The 25,616-nt window shown below is 35.6% G+C and overlaps 1 protein-coding gene across 3 annotated transcripts; it reads left to right on the forward strand.

Annotated features, from left to right (window-relative positions):
• The first annotated feature begins 560 nt into the window (after positions 1-560).
• Positions 561-25,346, forward strand: LOC114183774 (E3 ubiquitin-protein ligase PRT6). 3 transcript variants are annotated; one of them, XM_028070901.1, is made up of 19 exons: positions 561-922; positions 1,160-2,227; positions 2,441-3,609; positions 3,697-3,843; positions 8,024-8,267; positions 8,346-9,056; positions 12,060-12,254; positions 12,386-13,071; positions 14,442-14,493; positions 14,590-15,229; positions 15,860-16,065; positions 16,147-16,688; positions 16,768-16,872; positions 22,436-22,502; positions 22,693-22,770; positions 23,278-23,346; positions 23,436-23,542; positions 23,632-23,763; positions 24,711-25,346. In XM_028070901.1, the coding sequence occupies exons 1-17, from the start codon at positions 851-853 to the stop codon at positions 23,508-23,510; spliced, it is 6,126 nt and encodes a 2,041-aa protein (XP_027926702.1). In that variant the 5' UTR covers positions 561-850; the 3' UTR covers positions 23,511-23,542; positions 23,632-23,763; positions 24,711-25,346. The 3 variants fall into 3 exon arrangements, with proteins under 3 accessions (XP_027926702.1, XP_027926703.1, XP_027926705.1); XM_028070902.1 differs by having other exon boundaries at positions 24,714-25,346; XM_028070904.1 differs by having other exon boundaries at positions 3,703-3,843.
• The last annotated feature ends 270 nt before the right edge of the window (positions 25,347-25,616 follow it).

The raw sequence follows: 25,616 nt of genomic DNA on the forward strand, positions 1-25,616 counted from the left end.
TTTTAATTTTTTTTTATCAATTTTTATAATTATACAATAAAAGCCTTTTTAGTTTTTACGGGTAGTTTTTTTTTTAAATAGTTAAAACTAAAAACTGGTAAATAAATATAAGGATATAAAAGATAAGAGGTAAAATAAGTGGACACAAAAAATAGCTGTACATTCCAATCTGCAATATTAATTTTTATAGACATTATAAAAAAATTTATGCCTAAAAATGACCATACAAATATATATTTTTTTGCTAACTTTAGAATGTTACAATTTTATAATAGAAATATCTATAACTTTTTATAAAATTATAATATAAGATGTATAAAATAATAGTTATAAATTATTTTTAATTTGATTAAGCATAATAATCATGCAGTAAAAATACTCTTAATATTTTATAGTCATGTTTTTAGATAATAAAAATAAAAGAGTTAAGCAATAAATATAAACTATTCATTAAAACTAAGAAACAAATCTAATTACTAATGACATGGATGACAGATAAGTTAAAGTAAGTGTTTACCTATAAATATCCTTATTTTTATGTACGTCATAGAGTAATACATAGAAGACATGAGACACGAGGAAAGAGTGTTCGAGTGTGAGTTGCTGCATTCAGCATCATCGTTATCACAATGATTCATGGGATTTCGTTGCGCACAAAAATTTGGGGCTTTCTTGAAATTCCATTAGGGTTTTAACCAGCGCGTATTGTCTCTTCGTTCTTCTCACCGTTCAATTTCTCGTTTTGCTGCGGAATTATTAAAGTGAAAGAAAATCAAACCTGGGGAGTGAAGGTTCCGGGTTCGATCCTCGCTCCTTGTGCTGTTGCCTCCTTCGGTTTTGTCGCTCCCTCATGGCCGATAACATGGAAATCGATTCGCCCTCCGATTGCCAACCCCTCAAACCTCGCGATCGTGTCGTTCGGGTAAGGCCTCTTCTACGATTCACCTGTTTTTTTTTTTTTTTTTTTTACTTTATCAAGATTCATATTCTTGGTGGCTTGGTGACTGTTTGATTCTCCTTGCATTTGACTAAAGAATTGTTTGGATTGGTTAAGCTGTTTTGAAATATTTCTGTCGTTTTGGATTGGATGAATTTTTTGGTTAATGGATACAGACTGTTGAATTGTGTGTTTGATATGTGGTTTTGGCTTGGTTTGCAGAGGCTTGCACAGTTTGGTGTTCCTGAGGAGCAGCTTGACCAGCCTGGTTTGGTTGCTTTTGTTAAGGATAAGAGGGCTTTGATACCTGAGCTGGTGTCTGTTATATTGCCTACTGATGCAGAAGTGGCAGATGCCTTTCAAGCATCTAGATTGACTTCTAAAAAGATGTCGGGTGTGATAATGAAAAAGAGGTTTCATGAGAGCATGGTGTGGTTGCAGTGGTTGATGTTTGAGGGTGACCCTGGTGGTGCTCTGAGAAGGCTTTCCGAGATGTCTGTTGGGCAGAGGGGTGTCTGTGGGGCTGTTTGGGGCCACAATGATATAGCTTACAGGTGTAGAACATGTGAGCACGACCCAACATGTGCTATCTGTGTTCCTTGTTTTGAGAAAGGGGATCACAAGGGTCATGATTATTGTGTTATATACACGGGTGGTGGTTGCTGTGATTGTGGGGATGTGACTGCATGGAAGCGTGAGGGTTTCTGCTCAATGCACAAGGGTGCTGAACAGATACAACCGCTTCCGAAGGAATTCGCGAGCTCTGTTGATCCTGTTCTCGGTTCTCTTTTCAATTGTTGGAGAGTTAAGCTAACATTGGCGAGTGAATATACTGAAAGAAAGCAGCCAGCAAATGAGCTAACCTATGCTGTGGTTGATATGCTTCTAGAATTTTGCAAGCACAGTGAGAGTTTGCTCAGTTTTGTTGCTAGATTGTTGCTTTCTTCTGATGGTTTAATTAACATGCTGGTGAGAGCTGAGAGGTTCTTAACTGAGGTTGTTGTAAAGAAACTCCATGAGCTACTCTTGAAATTGTTGGGAGAACAAAGTTTTAAGTATGATTTTGCTAAAGTTTTTCTCGCTTACTATCCAAGTGTCATAAATGAGGCCACAAAAGACTCCAGTGACTCTCCTCTTAAGAAGTACCCACTACTACCAACGTTCTCTGTGCAGATACTTACAGTGCCCACTCTTATCCCACGCCTTTTGAAGGAAATCAATCTACTAACCATGTTATTGGGATGCCTTGAAAATATTTTCGTTTCTTGCTCTGATGATGGACGGTTACAGGTAACGAGTTGTTACAATTTCGTAGTTATAATGTCAAGATGTGCCAGGATAAAGAATGTCTGTCTGGTTTTCATCCTTCTATAAACTTTTAAGTTGTTCTGGTATTGAAGTTGGTTAAGAATTTTATGTTAATGAATGTGGGTATACTTCTCAAGATTATTATGTTTCTAGTCTTCTTTCATGACATTTCATTAAAATAGGATTTTTTTGTAGGTATCCAGGTGGGCAAATATATTTGAGACAACAATACGTGTTGTTGAAGATATTCGATTTGTTATGAGCCATGTAGTAGTGTCCAAATATGTAACCAATGACCAGCAAGATATCTCGAGAACATGGATGAGACTTCTGTCCTTTGTACAAGGAATGAACCCTCAAAAGAGAGAAACAGGTCAACATATAGAAGAAGAAAATGAGAATGTCCACTACCCTTTTATTTTAGGGCATTATATTGCCAATATTCACTCTGTATTGGTGGATGGGGCATTTTCTGATGCTAGCAAGGGGGAAATAGATGGTGAAACTGCTTGGAACTCTAAAATTAATGATTCAGATGATGGGGATAATGTAAGGCTTGCAAAGGTAGGGAGGAGATCCGAGGAAAGCTCTGCATGTAATGTTACGAGCAGGAGTAGTGTCTTTGCCGCTCCAAAACTTTGTGAGATAAAAACTGATGCATCTTCAAATCTGCCTCTTCCACGTGCTGTCACTGGGTTGATGTGTGAGTGTTTAAGGGCTATTGAGAATTGGTTTAGAGTTGAGAATATCCATGCTGTACCTCCTAATTTATTATCTCCAAACAGTGGTAGTGCCTGTGATAGCAATTTTTCAGCATTTAAGAGAACAATATCTAAGTTTGGAAGGGGTAAATATGCGTTTGGTAGGCTTGCCAGTACAAGTGAAGATCATGGTAAGCAATGTTCTGAAAATAGTGAAATGGATTCGGAAAATACCTGTACTCGTGCTAGTTCTGATGATAATGCCATGGAAGAAGATTTTCTCGTGGAATCAGATGGTCCACGTTTTCTATCATTACCTGATTGGCCACAAATAGTCTATGATGTTAGTTCACAAGATATATCTGTGCACATTCCGTTACATAGATTGCTTTCCATGCTGTTACAAAAGGCAATGAAAAAATATTTTTGTCAATCAGAAGTCTCAGACGTGACTCATGCTTCTCCTTCTAATTCATTGTCAACTAGTTACAATGACTTCTTTGAACAAGCTTTACGAGGAAGCCATCCATTTGGTTTCTCTGCCAATATAATGGAGCATCCATTGCGGATTAGGGTCTTTTGTGCTGAAGTCCATGCTGGAATGTGGCGTAAAAATGGAGATGCTGCTTTACTATCATGTGAATTGTATCGATCAGTACGCTGGTAAGTCCATCTTGTATTACTATATACTTTATGAGGGTTGAAACTCATTCATTTCATTATACTATATTGTTTTGCTATTTCGACAAGCAACAGGTCTGAACAAGGTCTGGAGCTTGATCTATTTCTTCTTCAGTGTTGTGCTGCACTTGCTCCAGAAGATCTCTTTGTCAGTAGAATTCTGGAGCGCTTTGGGCTGTCAAACTACTTAAGTCTAAATCTTGAACGATCTAGCGAGTATGTAGTCTCTTGCAACAAAGAAAACTTTTCATGCATGTTTGTTATTTTGAAATCCTTAAATTTGCAGTACTATTGGAAGTTAATGGTATGCAAGTTCATAAACAATATAATGTTTTTCTGGATTGACCCGTTTTTGTTGTGGCCCTTTGTAACTTTAGTCAGTCCTTTGTTGTTTTGCAGCTCTTTTATGCTAACTCTGAATGTAAAAATGTTCTCATGAATTTCGTTGTCCTTGTATGGGATGCCTTTCTTTACTACATCTATCTTGTTGAACTCATCTAATTACCATCATTTTATAAATGTTGGTCTCTCTTCCAAGGATAACCCTTTCACAAAGGATTTCTCCTTTCCGAAAGCGTTTCTCCTTTTACAAAGGATTTTTCCATTTACAAAGAGCTAATGCTTAATATACAAACAAACAACTCTACCTCTATTCTGTCCTTCTTCACATATTTACACCTTACTAACACCTCAACTACCTAACTAATTAACTAGCCCATTAATATTCAAACGTCTTAACCAACTTCTCCTTTATACCCTAATAATACACCTGTCCTAAAATTCAGCGCCTCAAGCTTGGAATTGTGGAAACCGGATCCCATGGCTCATCTTCATTTACTGTCCTATAAGCATTGCAATGCATTCTTCCTATAGAAATTGGAACCCACTGGGATTTTAGTGTAATTCTCTGAGACAGTCATTAAAGTTGTTTACTTAGGAAACTTTGTAGCCTTGTTGTAGTTGTTATTTCTGGATAGCAGAGCAAAGTGACGACCCCAAAAGTGGGATAGAAAATAGAGGGATGACCACTACTCTAATATTTTGTATGTATAAATAATCAATAATATATATGTATGTTTGTATAATAGAAAAATAATCTAAAATTCATTCACTAATCATCATTAATTAGAACTCATAGTTCTTAAAACAAATATATTGTAGAAGGCCAAGGAAACAAAGTGCTTAATTCCCTTAACCCTCAAAAAATAAAGCCTCGAGTAACTAAAGACATTAAAAGTGCAAATAGACAAATGCAAAATGAAAATAAGAATGTTCAACCTCTTAAAGATCCAAATCATCTTGTCTTCCTCATCTATTAGAATTGTACCCTTTCGTTCGTGGTGTCTTCACTTGGTTCACTGTCATTCTCTTCTTCCCCAAATTTTCCCTACATTTGTGTGCACTAACGGCCTTCTTTTTTGTGTTTGTCTCCTAGTGTATTTCAAAAGCCCCCTAGTTCCTTAGCAACATCTGTCCGAGTCTAAACATCATCATAAAAACCAACTTATCTTAAAAATTATCATCTCCATCAAAGTCTAGCAGCGTCAATTTATTGTTATCATCATTGGCAATCAAAGGTAGGATCAATCATGTCATGACTTTAAGTAAATCTTTTGTGATTTTAAAAATAGGAATTTTACTGTCAACTTTCAATGCTTTATAATGATGATATCAGACTATAAGCACAACTTTAAACTGTTCTCTTTCACATTAATAGATTTAGTTGCATTCGCAAAGGTGTTTCAATTATGCTCCCATCCAATGTAAGAGCTTTGTTAACACTATGATTGTTATTGTACTTTACAACTTTCATAAATATGTTTTTTTGGGTGTATGTACCTGGTCTAATGATAGGATATGTTTTTTTTCCTTGTAATATACTCTTCGTATTTTTTCATGCAAATATACATCAGGTGAGCTTGGAACTCGTTATTTTTTTTATCACATTCCAAATTCAATTTGGTATGTGAAGCACAACCCAAACTTGGTTGATCATTTTCAGCTTTTCACCAGGCATGTGTCTCGTGCGCTGCCTTTCTGATGTTAGAATCATTCTAGATTATCGTTGTTTGTCTCTTTGTTGTCTTTTGGACATGTTTCTGTCTTTATTCTTTTGGTTCATTACACTTAGATAGCTAGTCAAGGCACTCCCTTCACGACTTAGTGTTTCTTCCCTTCTTAATTTTTGTGTCTCTGGAATGACTTCTACATGCTCCTTATTCTGCTGCTACGACTATTACCACGACAAAACTCAGTTGGAATAACTACTTATCTCGGTCTGTGTTTGTTGAGTTGTGATTTCTTGGTCAAATTTACCATGATCATTTGGAGAAGGAAGTAAGTGCTATTCTGAATGAAAAGATAAAACCTAGTTGCAGAAATTGGATTTCTAGTCATGTGTTGTTTATAAGGCAGTTAGTTGAATACGTAGTTGCAGAAATTGGATTTCTTGTCATGTGTTGTTATTATAAATAGGATGTGAAATATGAATAGACTGAATACCTTTCCTAAGAGCAATGGGGCAATTTGAAGTGGAGTCATGTGAAGGGGTTAATGGAGAAGGATCCATGGCATGTGAAGTTTTTGGAGGAACTGAGATTGGAACTAACTGATTTTTCATCACATCCAAATTCATGTAACTTTAATAGCAAGCTTTGGCAAGTGTGGTGCACACCCTCCACATATTCCACCACTCAATTGTAATACAATTCATATACATTGGGATTTATGCTGATTATCAAATAATAATTCAAGTTAACTGAGTTTTCCCACTTATCAGGAGCCATTTTAGTTCTTGCTTTTATTGCTGCAGGAATGCCAAACCCATATGCAGTTATGCAATAACAACTAAGTGTGAATGTTGTCTACAAACATTGTTGTCCTTTGTATCTTTGGAATTTTATGTATTCAAATTTTATTTGAGCAAGTTGAGTAACAAAATCAAATGGCTCCATTTACAATCACAACCAATTCAACAAATTGCTTGTCTCATTATATTGTTCAAAATAGTGAATGGCGAACCCTCTTAAAAGCTTTAGTTGTTAGTTGGAGACTCATAATAAATACAGTACTCCCCTTAATTCCAGCACCTTTCGAAGGTTTGAAGTATCGACAATTCACAACCCCACTTGAGTTTGTGTTGAAATTTAATTTTAATTATGAAGAATGAGAAAAAAAATGGTCGGTGTCTATATATATATACATACATATATACATAATTATAAGCTCTAGAGATGACACATAAACATGTTCTCACAAGTATTGTCCAAACGTTTCCCAATTTTAACTAGAAATCCCCATATTGATCGTGGATGGGTATAAGTATGAGTAATACACAATTTTTAAATTGAAGATGGGGATATGGATGACGATGGGTATGTACATATCCACCTCTGTCCTTATATTTGTCCTTGGTTTAAATTATATAGTTAATTAAGTAGTCCAAAAAACTTATTTTCACTGTTCACTCTTATCCTTCGTTTCATTTCATTTGTAAAACCTTTATTTCTTTCTTTTGCCCCAATTTTTCGTTCTCTCATTCAATTGATGTTTGACTTATTCAATATTCACAAAGTTCGCCTAGATCCCTTAAGGTTCTTTCTTTCTTGTCACAACGTTAATTACACAATTTTTCCTCAGTGTTGTTCAATTGATGAATTGTATTTCAGGAAATACAAACATCAATTCATTAAATCAAATAGTTTTTAGGGCACATATTTGATTATTTCTACTCCTTTAATATCTTTAGGGCACATGAGAATATTGTGCTTTCAATTTGAAGTGTTCAATTGTGTAAACCCTTAAAATGTGTCCTTTTTACATTGAATCCTTGAAAATAACATTTTTCCTTTGCTATGATTTTTATTTTTTGTAAAAAGATTATTTAATTCATATTTGAAATAGCAAGGGAGTGGATATATGTATACCTATTACTTAATGGGGATAGACATGAAATAGAAATTTCATATCTGTTGGGTATGGGAATGGGGATAGTCAAACCTGCCCTTGCCTTGTCCCGCTGCCATTCCTAATAAGCTCGTCTTGTTTTTATCCGAGTTTGATTAGGATCAAATGATGGTAATCTTAAGAACCCGAATGAGTGATAATGGTGTTTTAGTTGTATCCTCCTTGCCATTGTCATGCATCACTCGTCGCATGTTTTCTCATCAATAGTTTGATCTTTATACATAATTGGTACTATGTTGAAACTGTCAAAGACTGACGAGTGTCCATCTCACCTGAATATGTTTCCTACCTGTTGTAAAATTTTATTTTCTATTTGGAAACAGGGACATTTGCTGATTTATGCTTCATTCTTAGCATTGTTTCCCCTTTTTCCTTGCTCTTGCATGATTTACTTCTTTAGCTTTTTTAATGATTGTTTTGTTATTTTCAGATATGAACCTGTTTTAGTACAGGAAATGCTTACTCTTATTATTCAGATAATAAAGGAACGACGCTTTTGTGGGCTAACTACTGCTGAAAGTTTGAAAAGAGAACTAATTTATAAGTTGTCCACTGGTGATGCCACACATAGTCAATTGGTGAAGTCTCTTCCCCGTGATCTCTCCAAGTTTGAACAACTTCAAGACATCTTAGATGCAGTAGCCGTGTATTCGAATCCATCTGGATTTAATCAGGTTTGTTTAACTCTTGTAAAAAATTATCACTTTCTTTTATTAGCCTGATTGTACTGATATTTTTATTTGTTATATTAGGGTATGTACTCATTGCGATGGACGTTTTGGAAAGAATTGGATTTGTATCATCTACGTTGGAATTCAAAGGATTTACAAGTTGCAGAAGAAAGATACTTGCGCTTTTGCAATGTCTCTGCACTAACCACCCAATTGCCCCAGTGGACCAAAATTCATCCTCCACTGAAGGGGATAGCTAGAATAGCGACTTGCAAAGTTGTTCTACATATCATCCGGGCTGCAATATTTTATGCTGTTTCCACTTTTAAATCATCTGATTCTCGTGCTCCTGATAGTGTTCTTCTACCTGCACTACATTTACTTTCACTATCATTAGATATCTGTTTTCAGCAAAAGGAATCTAGTGAGGATACATGCCATGATGTGGCACAGCTTCCTGTTATAGCCTTGTCTGGAGAATTCATTCAAACTTCTTTTGGTGAACAAAGCCTGTTGACACTTCTTGTTTTATTGATGGAAATGCATAGGAGGGAGAATGTAGACAACTTTGTAGAAGCAGGTGGTTGTAGTCTATTTACTCTAATTGAAAGCTTACTGAAGAAATTTGCTGAGATTGACAACAGATGCATGACCAAGTTACAAAAACTTGCCCCTGAAGTTGTCTGTCATATTTCTGAAAGTTTTCCAAGTAGAGACTCAAGTATCTCATCATTGGCTTCTGAAAGTGAGAAACGCAAGGCAAAAGCTCGAGATAGGCAGGCTGCAATAATGGTAGGCTATTGTGTTATTCTGTTTTAATACATGGATTTAAAGGATGCAGTATTACCTTAGCTGATGTATTCTTATACATATATATATATATATATATATATATATATATATATATATATATATATATATATATATATATATATATATATATATATATATATATATATATATATATATATATATATATATATATATATATATATATATATATATATATGAAAAAGGTGAGAACATGTGCATTCAAAGGAAAAAGGATACAACCTTTGACCCTTAACCCTTAAGCTAGATACAACAAAAAACAGCTTTAATTAGGTTGTAGCACAAATAATAAACTATTTTAACACCCCCCTCAAGTTGGAGCATATAAATTGTTAGCAAACATGGAACATATAAATTGAATTCTAAGTCCTCTTAAAAGACTTGGTTAAAATGTCCAAAGCTGGTCATTATTAGAGCTGATAAATCTGATCCTAAGATTCTTAGACAACTCTCCCTAGCAAAATGACAATTTTTCTTTGTATTTGGTTTTCTCATGAAGCACTTGATTGGAGACAATGTTAAGAACTTCACAAAATTTCAAGTCTTTAAGGAGTTGTTGAATGCACACAAGTTCAAAAGTGGCCAAAGCCACAAATCTATATTCAATTTCTGACCGGAGTAGGTAACATGACGTCTCTAGCTCTTTCAAGAGATAATATTCCCTCTAATGAAAATACAATATCATGTGTGGTGAAAATACAATTTTAGAAGTTGATCAACTGGCACAAATCCTTTGAGCATTTTTTCTTTCCAAAAACTACCATGTCCTTTGACCATTTTTTCTCTATGGCAGTTGTTGTGCTATCCAAGTAGGTTTTACTCAATAGAAGCAGTCATATCCTCCAACATTACTTGCAACCTTGACTCATGATACATATGGTCAGGTCAACATTAGTTACAACCTTGACTCATGATCATGGTTATCAAACTCGTGAGTTAACTCAGACAAGTTTACGTGTCCACTCAAGGCTTCCGAGTCAACTCACAAGCAAACTTGTTTTTCATGTAGAATCGGTAGAATCGAGTGTAGAATTGGTGAACTCGTTCAAACTCGTGAGTTTGCAAGCGATTTGGTGAGTTTGTATGGAGGGCATTTTTGAAGAACGCTCACTTGATTAGGGCTCCAATGTCACTTGTTCGAAGTTGCAGCCTCTTGCACTACATCACCCTCTCTCGCACTCGCGTCACTGTGCTTGCCATCGACCTCGTGCTTGTTATTGTCGTCACGCGCTATTGTTGTCACTCGTTGTTGCCGTTGCGCCCGCTCGCTGTCACCGTAACGCCCGCTCGCTCTCACCGTAGTGCCCTCTCGCTGTGGTGCTTGCTCACTGTTTCACTCGCTCGCCATTGTAGGGTTGCCAAGGGTTGGAGGAAAGTTTGGTTAAAGATGAAGTTTAGGGTTCTTTGTTCTATTATGGGCTTTTGGGCCTGGTCCAACCACCTTTTGTTCTACATAAAATATAAAATATAATATATAATATAGAAACATATACAAATATTTAAAAATATAATAATCTAATAATAATGTTTCCTTAAAAAAATTAAAAAGTTATTTATAAAATCATATAACAATAAAATATTATAATATTTATATATATTTTAATTTTTTTTATTTAAAGTAAATTGTTGCTAGTTTATGATTTGAGTCTACAATTTAAGTTTACCAGACTCCCACGAGTTTGCATAAACTCTTGAGTTTGACAACCTTGCTCATGATCTAATAATAATATTTCATTAAAAAATTTTAAATAGTTATTTATAAAATCATATAACAATAAAATATTATATTATTTATATATATATATATATATATATGTATATATTTTATTTAAAGTAAACTCTTGTGAGTTTATGATTCAAGTTTTCGATTTGAGTTTACTAGACTCCCACGAGTTTACGTAAACTCTCGAGTTTGATAACCTTGCTCATGATTCACATAGGAAGTGTTAAATATATCATTTGTCATTATTTACTTTATAGCTCCAACAACCAATTGGCCGACATTATTCTCTCAATGGGTCTTGTGTTATTGACATTTGTAACAAGCTTGTATCGTATGATACATATTCTCCAGCTTGAGATGGAGTGTTGAAGATATAATTTGATTGCATTAAATGGGGAGATATGATGTTATTTGGTAGGGAAATATCTTACCATCATTTTAATACGAATGCCCATGTGTGTACACAACACACAAAATTCATTATATTCCTTCGTTTCTCTCCTCTCAGCATGGTACTAGAGCGATGCCATCCTTCATGACTTATAAGTAATCCTTTCAACAAGGTCCATGGGACTATGAATGGGCTTGCAATTTGTCAAACTTGTCTCCAGAATGTCAAGAGCATATTTTTATGTGAAATTAGAACACCTTCCCTTTGTTTAGTCACTTCAATAGCAAGAAAACATTTTAAACAGTCAAGGTATCTGGTTTGAAAAGGGCTGAATAAGTGTCTTTTAGTAGAGAAATCTCAGGGACATCTTTACCTGTCATAACTATGTCATTATAGGCCATTAGATAAACACACTTCTCAAGGGAAGTATGACAATAAAAGACTTTACAATCTGTCTCACTTTATTTCAATCCAAAAATCTGCGTAGTTTTACTAAATTTACCAAACCATACTTTGGGTGATAAATTCAGTCCATATAGAGACTGCCATAATTGACAAACTAGACCATACCATACATATGTTTCAGCCTGAGGGAGAGTGTTAAAAGATATGATTTGGTTACATGAAGGCAAATATTTTTCATATTTAATTATCGATTTCGTTTCTTGTTGTATCTGTTATTCATTATAAATATTAATTCCCATGTGCATGCAATGCAATTACAAGCAATCCTTTGTATAGAGCTCAACATGCTTTGGTATACGTTCTCATCTAAACATGTTGATCTGTTCTATTTTGCCAATTTGTCTGTCTTCACCCTTTGGTCATGTTTTCCTTGCTTCTAATGCAGGAAAAGATGAGAGCCCAACAGACTAAGTTTTTGGCCAGCATTGATACCACTGCTGATGATGGTTCTCAACTTGGTCGTGAAGGTGATTTAGACAATGAGCAAGATTCTGAAGAACCTGATACTAAGCAAGTTGTTTGCTCCCTTTGTCATGACCACAATTCTGAACTTCCCATCTCATTTTTGGTACTTCTTCAGGTACGTCTGGTAGTCATACCTACTATAGGCTTGATCAAGCATAGGTTGTAGTCTGTTGCATTGCCTTTTTTAAAACTTCATTTACGCTTATTTTATCACCTGGCCTAATTGATGTATTTTTGGTGTATAAGAAATCTAGGGTTGTGAGCTCTGTTAACAGGGGCCCCCCATCATGGGCCAAGCTTTGCCAATCAGATAAAGAACACACACCTCTTATCAACACCAAGGAGACTAATACATCGACAATGAACTGGAATACAGTTAGTTCAGAAACAACTTCATCTTCCCACTTAAATCAATTTGTACAGATTGCTGCAGAAGAAGTATCTTCTTCTGGGAAGCCTGGGGAAGTTCTTACTTTTCTGCAATATGTCAAGAATAAGTACCCAGCACTGGTAAATTTTCAGCTCCCAGACACATATTATGATGAAAAAGAAAAGGCACCACCATATTCTTTTGAGACTTTAGAGCAGTGTATGTACTTCTCAATTTATGATGAAATGCGTCTTCCATTATCTTCGATTTTGATGAATATGGATGACAGAGCTTCCACTGCTGGGGAGAATTCAAATATTGTAATAGACACTGGATCTGTGTTGCTTGGGAAATATACAGCTGATCTTGTGCTAGAGATGTCAGAAACTTCTTCTATGTCTGGAATTACTTCTAACGAGTCTGCTTCTGTGGAATCTACGTCACAGCATTCAACATATGATGAATTTGGCCCTATGGACTGTGATGGTGTTCATCTTTCTTCTTGTGGGCATGCAGTACATCAAGGGTGTCTTGATCGATATTTATCTTCATTGAGAGAAAGGTGTGTTTCTTTTAGACTTATTAGCATATCGTATTAGGTTTGTCCTGTGTACTTTTGACTGTAAAGAATATAAAGTAAATCCATATATGTGTCTCCATTCCTGATGTTACCTACAAATGTCCAGTCCTTGGGCATGAGGTTGTGTTCAGATGTCCCATGCTGTTAAAGAATATGTTCTCCTTATTCTAGGCTTGAGTTGACAACCCCACCGGGCTAGCTTTTAAGGTTGAGGAAGATTTAATTCATTTCTAACTTCGTATCAGAGCCTTGATGACTTCGTATCTAAGATTAATTCATTTCCAGTAAAGATGTTTAATTTTAATTCAGGGTATGGGCCTGTGCATTAATCCACACATCAAGGCCAAAGGTTTCTCACGTGATGGAGCACTTAGAAATATGATATCTAAAGCCTAGAAAGAAGCAACCTTAAAATGTATACCTTTGAAGCCACTATCCTCCATAGTTTTGTACTTTCCAACTGTATTTCAACTCTGGTATACAGGCCAACATGTGATCTCCAGATCAAACACAAATCTTAAATTTGCACTGCACCAGAATTTCAGTCGCATGGTTTGGGTTGTAGAAGCAGAACAAGAAAATGGGGAGAAGGAAATTAATGGTCATGTTCGGAAATTTGGCTTGTTTGCCTAAATTTCTGTACTTGCCCACCAACTTGCTATTCTATCCGTTGCATAGTTTTATTTGTAGTTGACGCATTTTTTATAGGTGGATAATGGTAATGATTTGTTACCACAGAACTAAAAGAGGATTTTGGGATTGAAACAGCTATAACAAGCTTTTGGAGTGTTGTGTGATGCCGTTGGACCATATTTTGATAACTGGTTTAACTGAATAGAAGCCAAGTTTATGTAGAAAACTGCTCTTTGTGTTATATTTTGTACGTAATGCATTGAGCATCTACCCACTTGGTGTAGAGCTCGTGTTTCTTTGAGTGGTTTCTCTTATTGTCATGTTAAGGGGTTAGGATCCCTATAGTTCATTATTACCTTCGTGTATTCTCTCATATGTATTTTCTTTTTTGTTGGAGGATCAATTGTTTTCATATCCTTCATTGGGTGGTATGCTGTGTTATGTCACTGTAAGTTCTTGCCTCGGGGCCTTGGAATGAATAGAGCCTTCCTTCACCATAAATTTTATGTACCAACCTACCAAAAATGTTTGAGAATTTAAGTTTAGTCATTATTAATCATTATTTGTACAGATGATTGAGTTCTTCAGTCAAATCAAAGCTGATGAACTTAAATGTTGCACACATATATAGGCAATACAGAAAAGATTACAAAGTAATGAGTCAATAGTCATTTTTTCTTGTTTTGCTCTGGAGTAATTATTGTTTTTGTGACTAACAGATCTGTCAGAAGAATCGTTTTTGAAGGAGGACATATTGTTGACCCAGATCAGGTTTAAGTCTTTTTAAATACCTATTTTCATTTTGTTATGATGCCTGTACAATCTTTTCACTCTCAGCCTTTTGAAATGTTCATTCCTTTTTTCAAGGGAGAGTTTCTCTGCCCTGTGTGCCGCAGACTTGCAAATTGTGTCTTGCCAACTTTACCTGGAGAATTAAAGAAGCCTTTGAAGCAGTCTATCATCTTGAGTGCTGGTTCAATAAATACTGCTCCCCCCTTGGCCGAATCAAGTGAATTGACTTATTCACTTCGCCTGCAGTCTGGCTTAAAGCTTCTGCAATCTGCTGCCACTGCAGTGGGGAAACTTAAATTCCTAAATTCTATTCCTTTGCATCACATTGACAGAACTAGGACAAATCTTGAAAACTTCCTGCGGGTACTGTCAAAAATGTATTCCCCTTGCAAAGAAGAAAAGTTATCAAGATTTTCAAGAATAAACCACTCAATGTTGATGTGGGACACTCTTAAGTACTCTTTGACATCTATGGAAATTGCTGCACGATGTGGAAAGACATCTTTTACTCCAAACTATGCTCTTAGTGCCTTGTATGAAGAACTCAAATCTTCAAGTGGCTTTATATTATCCCTGATGTTGAAACTTGTTCAAAAGACACGAAGTAAAAATTCTCTTCATATTCTGCAAAGATTTAGAGGTGTTCAACTCTTTGCAGAATCAATTTGTGCTGGGTTTTCTCCAAGTTATGCAAATAGTGACAATTCTGGGATAGGTATGATTCTTGTTCTTAGTCCTAGTTTGTTTGCTTCAAGCACAAAATGATATACTATTAGTGTATTTAATTTTATACTACTTTTCAATATGGAACTGGAAGAATACAACTTAATGTTTTGTTGTTCTCACATTTAACAGGATTACTTTTTTATAAATTTATTAGTTGATTAAGATCAATTTTTATAATTTGAAATTTGTTAGGCTTCAAAGCTCTCCACTCGTGTGGAATTTAAAAAGCTCGCAGCTCAATTACTTATTACATGAATAGAATTGTATCTTTATAAACTTAAATTGATAATAGGTATTGTATCTACCAAAAACGGGCCCTTATTTTTCATGTAAGCTTCTAATTTAGTTTCTTAATGCTAATAATAGTTATGATCCATCTATTTGTGCACATTATATGCAATCCACCCTGTTGAAATTTGCTTAAATATATTCTTTTGATTCTTTTTTATTCTACAGTAAGGTAGTTCTTGATCTGCAGACAAAATTAAATGGAGTGGTTTTGTTTTGCTCTCCTTGGTTCCTTTTTCTATTAAAAAGAAAATGCTCCACTCTTGTTCCATTCATAACTGTATTTATATATTACTAATGTTATCATTTCATATCTACTATATATCCACAGGTGACATGTTAAGTATCTTGAAGCATATTGAAATGGATCTGTCAAACACCGACAGCTTTTGGAGGCAAGCTTCAGATCCTGTACTTGCCCATGACCCTTTCTCAACATTGATGTGGGTTCTCTTTTGTCTACCACACCCATTTTTGTCTTGTGAAGAATCCTTGTTGTCCCTAGTTCATGTTTTCTATACAGTATCTGTAACCCAGGTTGGTCACACTACTTCCAACTTAATTAAATGTGCTCTCTTTCGGTGTGTCTATTTCTTAAACAATTTCTTTTGGATGCAGGCTATAATTTTGTATCATGAGAAATCTAAGCATAAATCATCAAGGGATTCAGATCTTTCAGGTTGTCTGATTACTGACATATATAAAGTTATGAATGAGTCTGCAAATGCCTCACAGTACATTGTATCAAATTATTTTGATCCTAATGTTGATATTAAAGATGCTATTCGGAGGTTTACTTTTCCATATTTGCGAAGATGTGCATTGTTGTGGAAGATACTCTATTCTTTTATTCCACCACCATTTTGTGATGAGGAAAATATATTGGATAGATCGTGGAGTGTCCCACAGGACACAGTGGGCAATGCCAACATTGAGATGTTTGAGGTCACTAAAATTCATGAACTCGAGAACATGTTTAAAATTCCCTCTCTTGATGTGGTTCTCAAGGATGAACTTTCAAGAGCTACAGTCTCTAGTTGGTGTCGTCATTTTTGCAAGGAATTTGAATCTGGTAGAATTCAACAAAATATGCATGTAACACCTGCTGTTCCGTTTGAGTTAATGAGATTGCCCAATATTTATCAGGATCTTTTGCAGAGGTACTTTTAATTATTATGTTGTGTTATGTAGGGTACCATATTCCTATTTCATTTACTCTTACAACATCTATACAAGCAGGTGTATCAAACAGCGGTGCCTTGCATGCAAAACCGTTCTTGAAGACCCTGCTTTGTGCCTACTATGTGGTAGATTATGTTCTCCAAGTTGGAAATCATGCTGCAGGTTCATTTCTTTCCAGTTTCTTCATTTATTGAACTCTTTATGCCAAGAATGCATTTTGAGCATTTAATGTTTTGTCTCTATTTTAATTTTCTACATCGGTTCAGATTGAACTGAACTACTTTCTCAAGCTTATTGGTGGCTGGAATGTCATTAACTCGGGCCTCTAACATAACTTTCTATGCATGAAAGTGTATTTTCTATTTTTCCACCTTTGCAGATTTGTTTCCGTCACCATTTCATCTTTAGACTTGAAGTTTCCTTTTATATTTTTATGATGTTATCTTGTAGTTTTCTATACTATTCTCTCGACTACATTTTACAAATGTGGTAAATATTTCGAGTTAGGAGACCAAGCTTGTTACAAATATAATTAATTCTCGGTCCCCGTAACGATTTATTGAAAATATCTGCTAATTGATCTCTTGAGTAAACGATTCAGTCTTAATGTCTCCAGATACAATCTTCTCTTGAATGAAATGACAATCAACTTCAATGTGTTTGGTCCTCTTATGAAAGACCGTATAGAATTGTATATGTTCTGAATGTATTGTGTGTATAATGTAGACCACACAATATGTATTTATACTATTGAATAAAATCAATTACAATAAAGACACATAATAATATGGAATCAATCACCCTAATTTACAAGATTACGTAGCGGTTGATTTCCTAGAAATATGTAACAGCTGATTATATTCCAACAGACAGGATTAGAACTAATATAAAGAGCATTTTGATTGTTACATATAAGTGTCATTTGAGTGACATCTCCAAATTGTAACTCTTAGCAATTGCTTAAGCCAAATAAGCTCACAAGTGGTTGAAGCCATAGCTTTATATTCTGCTTCTACACTAGATCTAGCTACAACACTTTGTTTCTTGCTTTTACAAGAGATCAAATTACCATCAATGAAGGCACAATATCCGGATGTAGACCCTCTATAAGAAGGAGACCCTTCCCAATCAGCATCTGAATGACAAACCACTCTTGTGTGATTATTGGAGCCATATAACAATCATTTTCCAGAAGATCCTTTAATGTACTTGAATATGCGAATGACTGCATTCCAAAAATCTTCACATGGGAAATTAAGAAATTGGCTTACCACACTGACTACAAAGGAAATGTCTGGACAAGTAATTGTAAGATAATTTAATTTCCTAACTAACCTTCTATATTGTTTGGGATCCGACACAGGCTCCCCCTAATTTGGTAGAAGTTTAATATTAGGATCCATGGGTGTGTCAACAGGTTTTGAATTCATCAATCCAATTTTCTCCAAAATATCCAATGCAAACTTTCTTCAAGAAATAACAATACCATCGTTGTTGGATTGTGCCACCTCAATCCCTAAGAAATATCCGAGTGTTCCAATATTACAAAGATGTTTCATCTGGGAGATTCCATGGTTGTCATTGCCTGTAAGAACGATGTCATCAACATATACTATCAAGTAGACATATCCAGCACTTGAGTGATGATAAAAGGTTGAATGATTTGCCTCACACTGAATTATACCAAATTGTTTAACAACATTGTTAAATTTTCCAAACCAGGCCCTAAGAGACTGTTTTAGGCCATATAAGGATTTGTGAAGACAACACACTAACCCAGTAGACTCCCCCCTGAGCAATAGATCTAGGAGGTTGTTCCATATAAATCTCTTGCAGATCACCATTGAGAAACGCGTTTTTAAATCCTAGTTAATAAAGAGGCCATTGTTGAAAAGTAACCATGACTATAAATAAACAAACAAAAGCCATCTTTGCCACGGGAGAAAAGGAACATCATAATCCAACCCAAAGATTTGTGTGTAACTTTGCCCACCAGATGTGCTTTGAGACATTCAATAGTACCATCAGGACCAACATGATAACAAAAACCCACCTGTAACCAATAATAGATTTCCTCGATGGTAATGGGACAAACTCCCAAGTTGCACTATTATGAAGAGCACTTAGTTCATTTAGTATGGCCTGATGCCAACCAAGGTGTGCTAAGGCATCATGAACAAATTTTGAAATAGTCGTAGAAGAAATAGACAAAAGACAAGCATACAAAGGTGAAGACAACCTATGATAACTTAAAGCAACATAATGCAGAGAGGGATTACGTGTAGAACGTATATCTTTTCGGAGGGCAATTGGAAGGTCACATGTTGAAAGGTCAAGCTTAGGTGTTGGCAGGTCAGACTCGGTTGTCGGAGCTAGAGGAGACAAAGTAGTTGGCATTTGAGTTGAGTCACTAGGTGGTTGTTGAGAATGATGACGATGACTATAAACCTGAAGTGGTGTTGGACAAACATCCTTGGAGGACCACAAATCATGGGAATAGTAACAGTACTAGGAATATGAATTGTATTAGATGCAGACGTATTGGAAAGAGATTCACTTTTAAAGTAAAAAGAAGATTCATTGAATGTGACATTTGCAGAAATAAAATAGTGTTTAAGACAAGGAGAAAAACATGTGTATCCTTTTTTTGATCGGGTAAACCCTAAAAAAACACATTTGTGTGATCAAGGAGACAACTTATCAAGATCAAGATTAAAATTGTGAATAAAACACGTAGACCCAAAAACTTTTAAAGGTAAGGGATGAAGAGGTTCACGAGGAAATAAAACGGAATGAGTATTTTATTATCTAAAACCGAAGAAGGCATGCGATTAAATGAGATAACACAGTAAGAACAACATCACCCCAAAAATATTGAGGAGCCTCACCATTGATTAAAAGAGTGCAAGCTGTTTTAATAAGATGTCTATTTTTACGCTTAGCCACCCCATTTTGTTGAGGTGTATACGCATAAGAAGTTTGATGTAGAATGTCATGAGGAGCCATAAATTGTTTAAAAGAATGAGAAAGATATTCACAGCCATTATCATTGCTCAAAATTCTAATAGGAACACCAAATTGAGTTTTAATATCATTAAAAAAAAGAATGGAATATGTTAAATAATTCAAAACGATTTTTCATTAAAAATAACCAGGTACACCGTGAATAATCATCAATGAAAATAATAAAGTACTAAAAGCCTAAAGTAGACGTAACACGACTAGGTCTCCAAATATTAGAGTGAACTAAGGTAAAAGGGGACGAAGCACCGTGTGAGACACTACGAGGAAAGGAACTACGACTATGTTTAACTGACACGACTCACGAAATTGGACAACTTGGATAAGGCAGGAACAAGTTGCACCATAATTGCATGAACATGTGAAGAAGGGCGGACAAGATAAAGACCATGAGACTGACATCTGGTGCCAGTCACCTGTCTTGAACTCTGGTCCTTTAAACAAACAAAAGTTTAGGTAAAGGAAATAACACAATCAAGTGAACGAGTTAGACGACTAATGGATAACAAGTTAAGAGGAGACCCAGAAACATAAAGAACATTATCAATGGACAAAAAAGGAAGAAAGATGAACAGCCTAACACCACGAGCTAAAACCTTGGACCCATTAGCCATTGTAACATAAAGTAAATTATCCGGAGAAGACAAAGAGAAAAACAAATATTTGTTACCAATAACATGATTTGTGGCTCTTGAGTCAAATACCTAAGGACCAATAGATGAAGAGTGAGTCAAACCAGCGAATGATGTACCTATGTGGGCAACAAAAGCAATGGAAATAGAGGGCTTACAATCCTCACACCATTGAAGAAATTCATTGAAGAGAGCAGATTTGTCGGTAGGAGCAGATGAAGGGGGATCCAAAGCAGATGATTTTGAAAGAGGATCAGTTTGCAGCCGATTGAGGAGGGCGACCATGTAAAACATAACACCTTTCAATTTTGTGGTCTAGCTTGCCACGATGGTCACACTTGTGACGCCCTTTGCTTGACTTGTGAGAGCGATTGCGATCATCATGTTGAGATGCCGAAGCAAAGAATCAGTGGTAGAACCAGGTGTATCCTTGGAAGGGTTAAATGGCACACACCAAAGGGTGGAACAATGAGAAGTAAAATTAGGTATAACAGGAGAACCCAAAATTTGATCACAAACATGAGAATATTTATCAGCAAGTCCGTGTAAAGTCAAAACCATGAAGAACTTTAACCGTTGCTCTATTTCTTCTGCAGGAGTAAAGGCGGAAGGTAAGACTTCATTAAATTCATGAAAAAGAGTATTCATCTTACCCAAATACTCAGCCATAGTGTTCCGAGTGCGAGGAGCAACAACATCAAACAGGTCGTGACAAGAACCATAGGGACGTTGAGTATCATTAGTGTACAATAATTTGGCATGTTCCCAGACTTCATAACAAGTACCATATGCACGAAACATTGCTTTGAGAGAAGAGTGGATGGTATTCTTGGTAGCCATGTATAAGTAAGCCTCAATTCGCTTCCAACGAAAGAAATCATCGAAAGCAACATTAGTTCTTTTGACGGTAAGATGATCTACCCATGACTCAAGCCAAAGTTTAACGTCTGATTCCCAAGTCGCATAATTCTTTCCATCTAACATATCAATGGGCAAGGACACATTGACAAGATTAGGAAAGACGGATAGGTCAGACACAATGGAGGTAGAAGAAACCGTTGAAGCGGAAAATGAAGCAGAAGACGCCCTTAGAGGAGAGAGGGAGAAACCCTAAAAATCCAAAGTGCGCCAACGAAGAAACCAAGCACAGATCCAGGAAGTCGAGATAGAGGTGAGTTCATCGATGGTGATTGATGCTGCAGACTATCGAATAGCGGGTGGGAGCGTGTTAGACCTTTGATGACGACGAAACTGACGATGTTGGAGTCGCCTAGCCGTGATGAGCAGAATGGTGTGGTCGTTTGTCAAAATTGGTGCTCCGGCGATGGTGACAACGGCAGATGGCGGCGGCAACGATGGGTGTAGAGATAGAGGCGATGGAAATTTTTTTGAAAAGAACCTTAGGCTTGGATACCATATTAAATATAGTGAAAATAGGTTTGAGATTAATATTCCTTGTATTGAAAATACACATAGGGTACTTTATTTGTAATAAAGGAAGTAATTGCTAAGCCCAAAATACATGTAAAGAATAATAACAAATGGATTGAAGATAAAGATAGTGATAAGATATCTAATGATATATCTAACAATCATCGTAGGAGTGAGTTCTATTTATCAGTTGCCGACTACTTATGGAATACAAAATTAGGTGTTCAAGGTGAAATAATGTTCAAAGGTATTGGAAATTGATGGCATTTTTAATTTGGTTTTGTTAGGATGATTCTTTTTCTTGGTGTCGCAATGAAGAGGATCGGGTCTTTCTCCTTTTGTAGTTATATCTAGTCTCTGCTATTGACTGGTTCGCAAGGATTATAAAAGTAATTTTTTGGAGACCCTTGTCAATGGGCTGCTTAACGTAACTTTCATTTCATGTAGTCTTGTGATATATACATGTTGCATGATGATAACGGTCAAATTAGGAGAATTAACTGGTCTACAGCTTTTGTAGTTGTATTCTATTTCTTAGTTTTGGTATTATTCTGAATAAGAAATTTTCGCTTGACCTTGGTTCTATTTTTCTAGTGCATTTGCTTATTTGTGTGAATTTAAAGGATTTTTTTAATCTTTAGGGAAAGTGGATGCCAAACTCATGCAGTAACATGTGGAGCTGGTACTGGAGTGTTTCTGTTGATTCGGGTATCATGTTCTTACTTGAACTTGATTGAGTTTTGAATAACTTGTCTGCTTCCGTTGTTATTCTTTTTGGCTTTTCATCTTGCCCTTTGAATCTTCTTTTTGAGCTATCTTGACACATCTCTTGCTTTTTATTAAGTAGTTATTTTTCTTGGATACTGAATATATAATGAGTTGTATTTGTGCTTGGCAGAGAACAACAATCCTACTACAGAGATCTGCACGTCAAGCCCCCTGGCCTTCTCTTTACTTAGATGCTTTTGGTGAGGAGGTAAGTTTACCTTTTGTCAAATTTACGGACATACAGAACATTATTATTTTTTCTCTGCAACTAAGAAGCTGGTAGAACCTAGAAAGTTATGTATAATTGTTAAGAAATCCCATGCTCGAGATGAGTATGCCTTGGTGTGAGAGCAGTGTGTTGGAAGTTCCACATCTAATAGAAATAAGGTCAAAATCATATTATATTTGTGAGTGTAAATCTCACCTTACTATGATTGAGTTAGATTTAAAGTTCACTTTTTAACAATAATTATTTAGAAAGCAGTTAAAGAAATATTTAGCTAGTTATAATCGTAAGGTTAGGCTCTCAAAGAGTGAAAAGGTTACAAGAACGGGAGCTCAGTCTGAAATTTTGCTTTAGTCTGAAATTCTTGTCTTGGAATTCTGTTTAAGCTGTCAGGATTTTGGCACTTGATATGTAACTGAACCTAAGAAGTTCAAATTTACCGTATTTACTTTCTTTAAATTTCTCCATTTGCCATGTTCTTTGCTTCAGGATTTTGAAATGTCACGAGGCAAGCCACTTTACCTGAAAGAGGAACGCTATGCTGCTTTAACTTATATGGTATGGAAATATTCTGTCTTTATTCCTTATCTTTCTTTCAATTTTCCTTATCAATTAACATTTTAAACAATGGTTTTTTATCTGCTTAGGTTGCTTCTCATGGTCTGGACCGGAGTTCCAAGGTTCTGGGTCAGACTACCATTGGTTCCTTGTTCCTGGTTTAATTCAATTCCACATGTTTACTTATAGTGTTAAGGTCTGATGTTTGAATTTGCAGTTCAAAATCCTCTTTTTCCTCCTTTGCTGTCTGCTAAATCTGTTGGTGGTGTGACCTTGTGCATGCAGATCTTTTTACTGGACCTGTGGAGGATGGAAATTGGTTCTAGATATGCTAATTTATCATGTCATACACTCTGACTAATCCGAAGATCACTACTCCATTCTGTGTCTTCTGTTAGAAATATACAGCCCATTAAGGTGTGCATGTTGTAATTGAAATTTGTTTGTAGCAATTTTAATGTCATCTTTGCCATGGAAGGATGTTGGATAATTGGATGGCCTCTTTTCACTAATATTTGTAACTGCCTCAAATGATTAAGAAAAAGTTCAGATTTTCTTATTTGGATAAAGGTTAATAGTTGTTGGACTGAGACTACTTGTTTATTACACCAATTAATTCAAAATCATTATGGTTTATAGGAAGGAATGCCATCCAGTGATCCATATATCCCTAGAAATTCAGTGATAAATTAGTTAGAAGTCTGTTAGTGAAGGAGTTAACTTAGTTGAGGGTGCTGAGATGGTAGAAAAATATAATAGGCATATTGACTATAATTAAGAGGGGAGGTTGAGACATCTAGTCATTTGTGACAAGGATAGACTCCTTAAGAGGGGTGAGGGGAGAATCCGGGTCTTTCAAATGTCCAGTTACAATTTATTTTTGTATTTTCCCTAGCCTAAAGCTGCTACTATATCAACATAGCAATTATGATTTAGAGTTCCTCAGAAAGCATTATTATGAAGCTTTGAAATGTCTGCTATGTTATGTGCTTCTGGAGGAATATGCTTTAAAAAGAAAAAAATAAAAAGATACAAAATATTACAACCAACCATAGGGGGCAACACCAAACCTATATAGCAATCAGGAAAACCTATATTCCGGTAGTCCTTACGGTTCTTAAATAGTTCTTGGTAATCCAAGTAGGCAATCCTTCTCCATTTTGGGCTGTAACTAATTTTCTCCTTTGCTATATTTGAGCCAAACATGAATCCTTTCTTATATTTAGTCCTACTCGCTGATTATCAGTTGTATTTTAGTCCCTTTATTAATTTTTTATTATACACTTTTTACTTGGCACCGAAGTAAAGTTGTCTGCAAATTTCATGAGTTTATACTTATATGACTATTTCTTTTCACATATCAGTAGATTGATACAGTTGCTGGGTAAAGATTTAAAACTTGGCTTCTGTCTGGGAATCTACCTGCTGGTCATGGCTGTACATATTTGGTCGGTGCTGACATAGCTGCAACTTTCTTCTGCTCCATGCTTACCATAAAGTTCGTTTTCCATGAAGTTGGTGCTCTGGTGTACATATATCATCATACTAGTGAGAGGAGCAATTGCTTCAAGGTATACTTCGTGGAATTATGGGCTTATCTTACTCATCAGTGGTTTATAATGTCTGAGGACAATCATGTTGGTTCTGTGTCTATTCTTCTCCATCTCGTAAGTTTGGATGTTGGTTGGGCCTTCCCCTCTCTACGCAGGTAGGGGAAACAAGACAATTGCCAATTTATGGGCATATTGATACAGGGTATATATACTCCGAATTTTACTGTCTATGTTTCCTGTTTAGTATATTTGAAGAACAATGCTAATAATAGACTGATTGTAAAATTTGGGTTGTTTTTCATTTTTAAGTGTCGCTTGTGATAATAGTATCGTATTTTGGTGAATTAAATAAACTAGAGAATTGATTGGATTGGAGTGTAAGCCTAGATAAGTATATACACTATCTAGCTATTGCTGGAATGCCATTTGAAGCGATTTTCAATTTGAGCTTTTTCGTAGGTATGTAAATCAAATAGGGCTATACTGTGTTCAAATGTTTTTATCAATTTTCATATCTGCGTTACTTGTACAGTGCAGGCTCGTTTGCTGAAAGAAATTTTCGAAGTTGTTTTTAGAATCAGATGAAAAAAGCAGACTTCAACTGTTTAAAAGGAAATTCTAAAATATGACGAGTGTGTTTTTATTTACTGCGTTTAGGTATCATAAGTAGATACAATTGCAGTAGTGGAAATCGAAGGAATTGTGCATATTCAACTT

The sequence above is a fragment of the Vigna unguiculata genome, chromosome 5, assembly GCF_004118075.2.
Source record: "Vigna unguiculata cultivar IT97K-499-35 chromosome 5, ASM411807v1, whole genome shotgun sequence".
In the NCBI taxonomy this organism is placed as follows: Eukaryota; Viridiplantae; Streptophyta; class Magnoliopsida; order Fabales; family Fabaceae; genus Vigna; species Vigna unguiculata.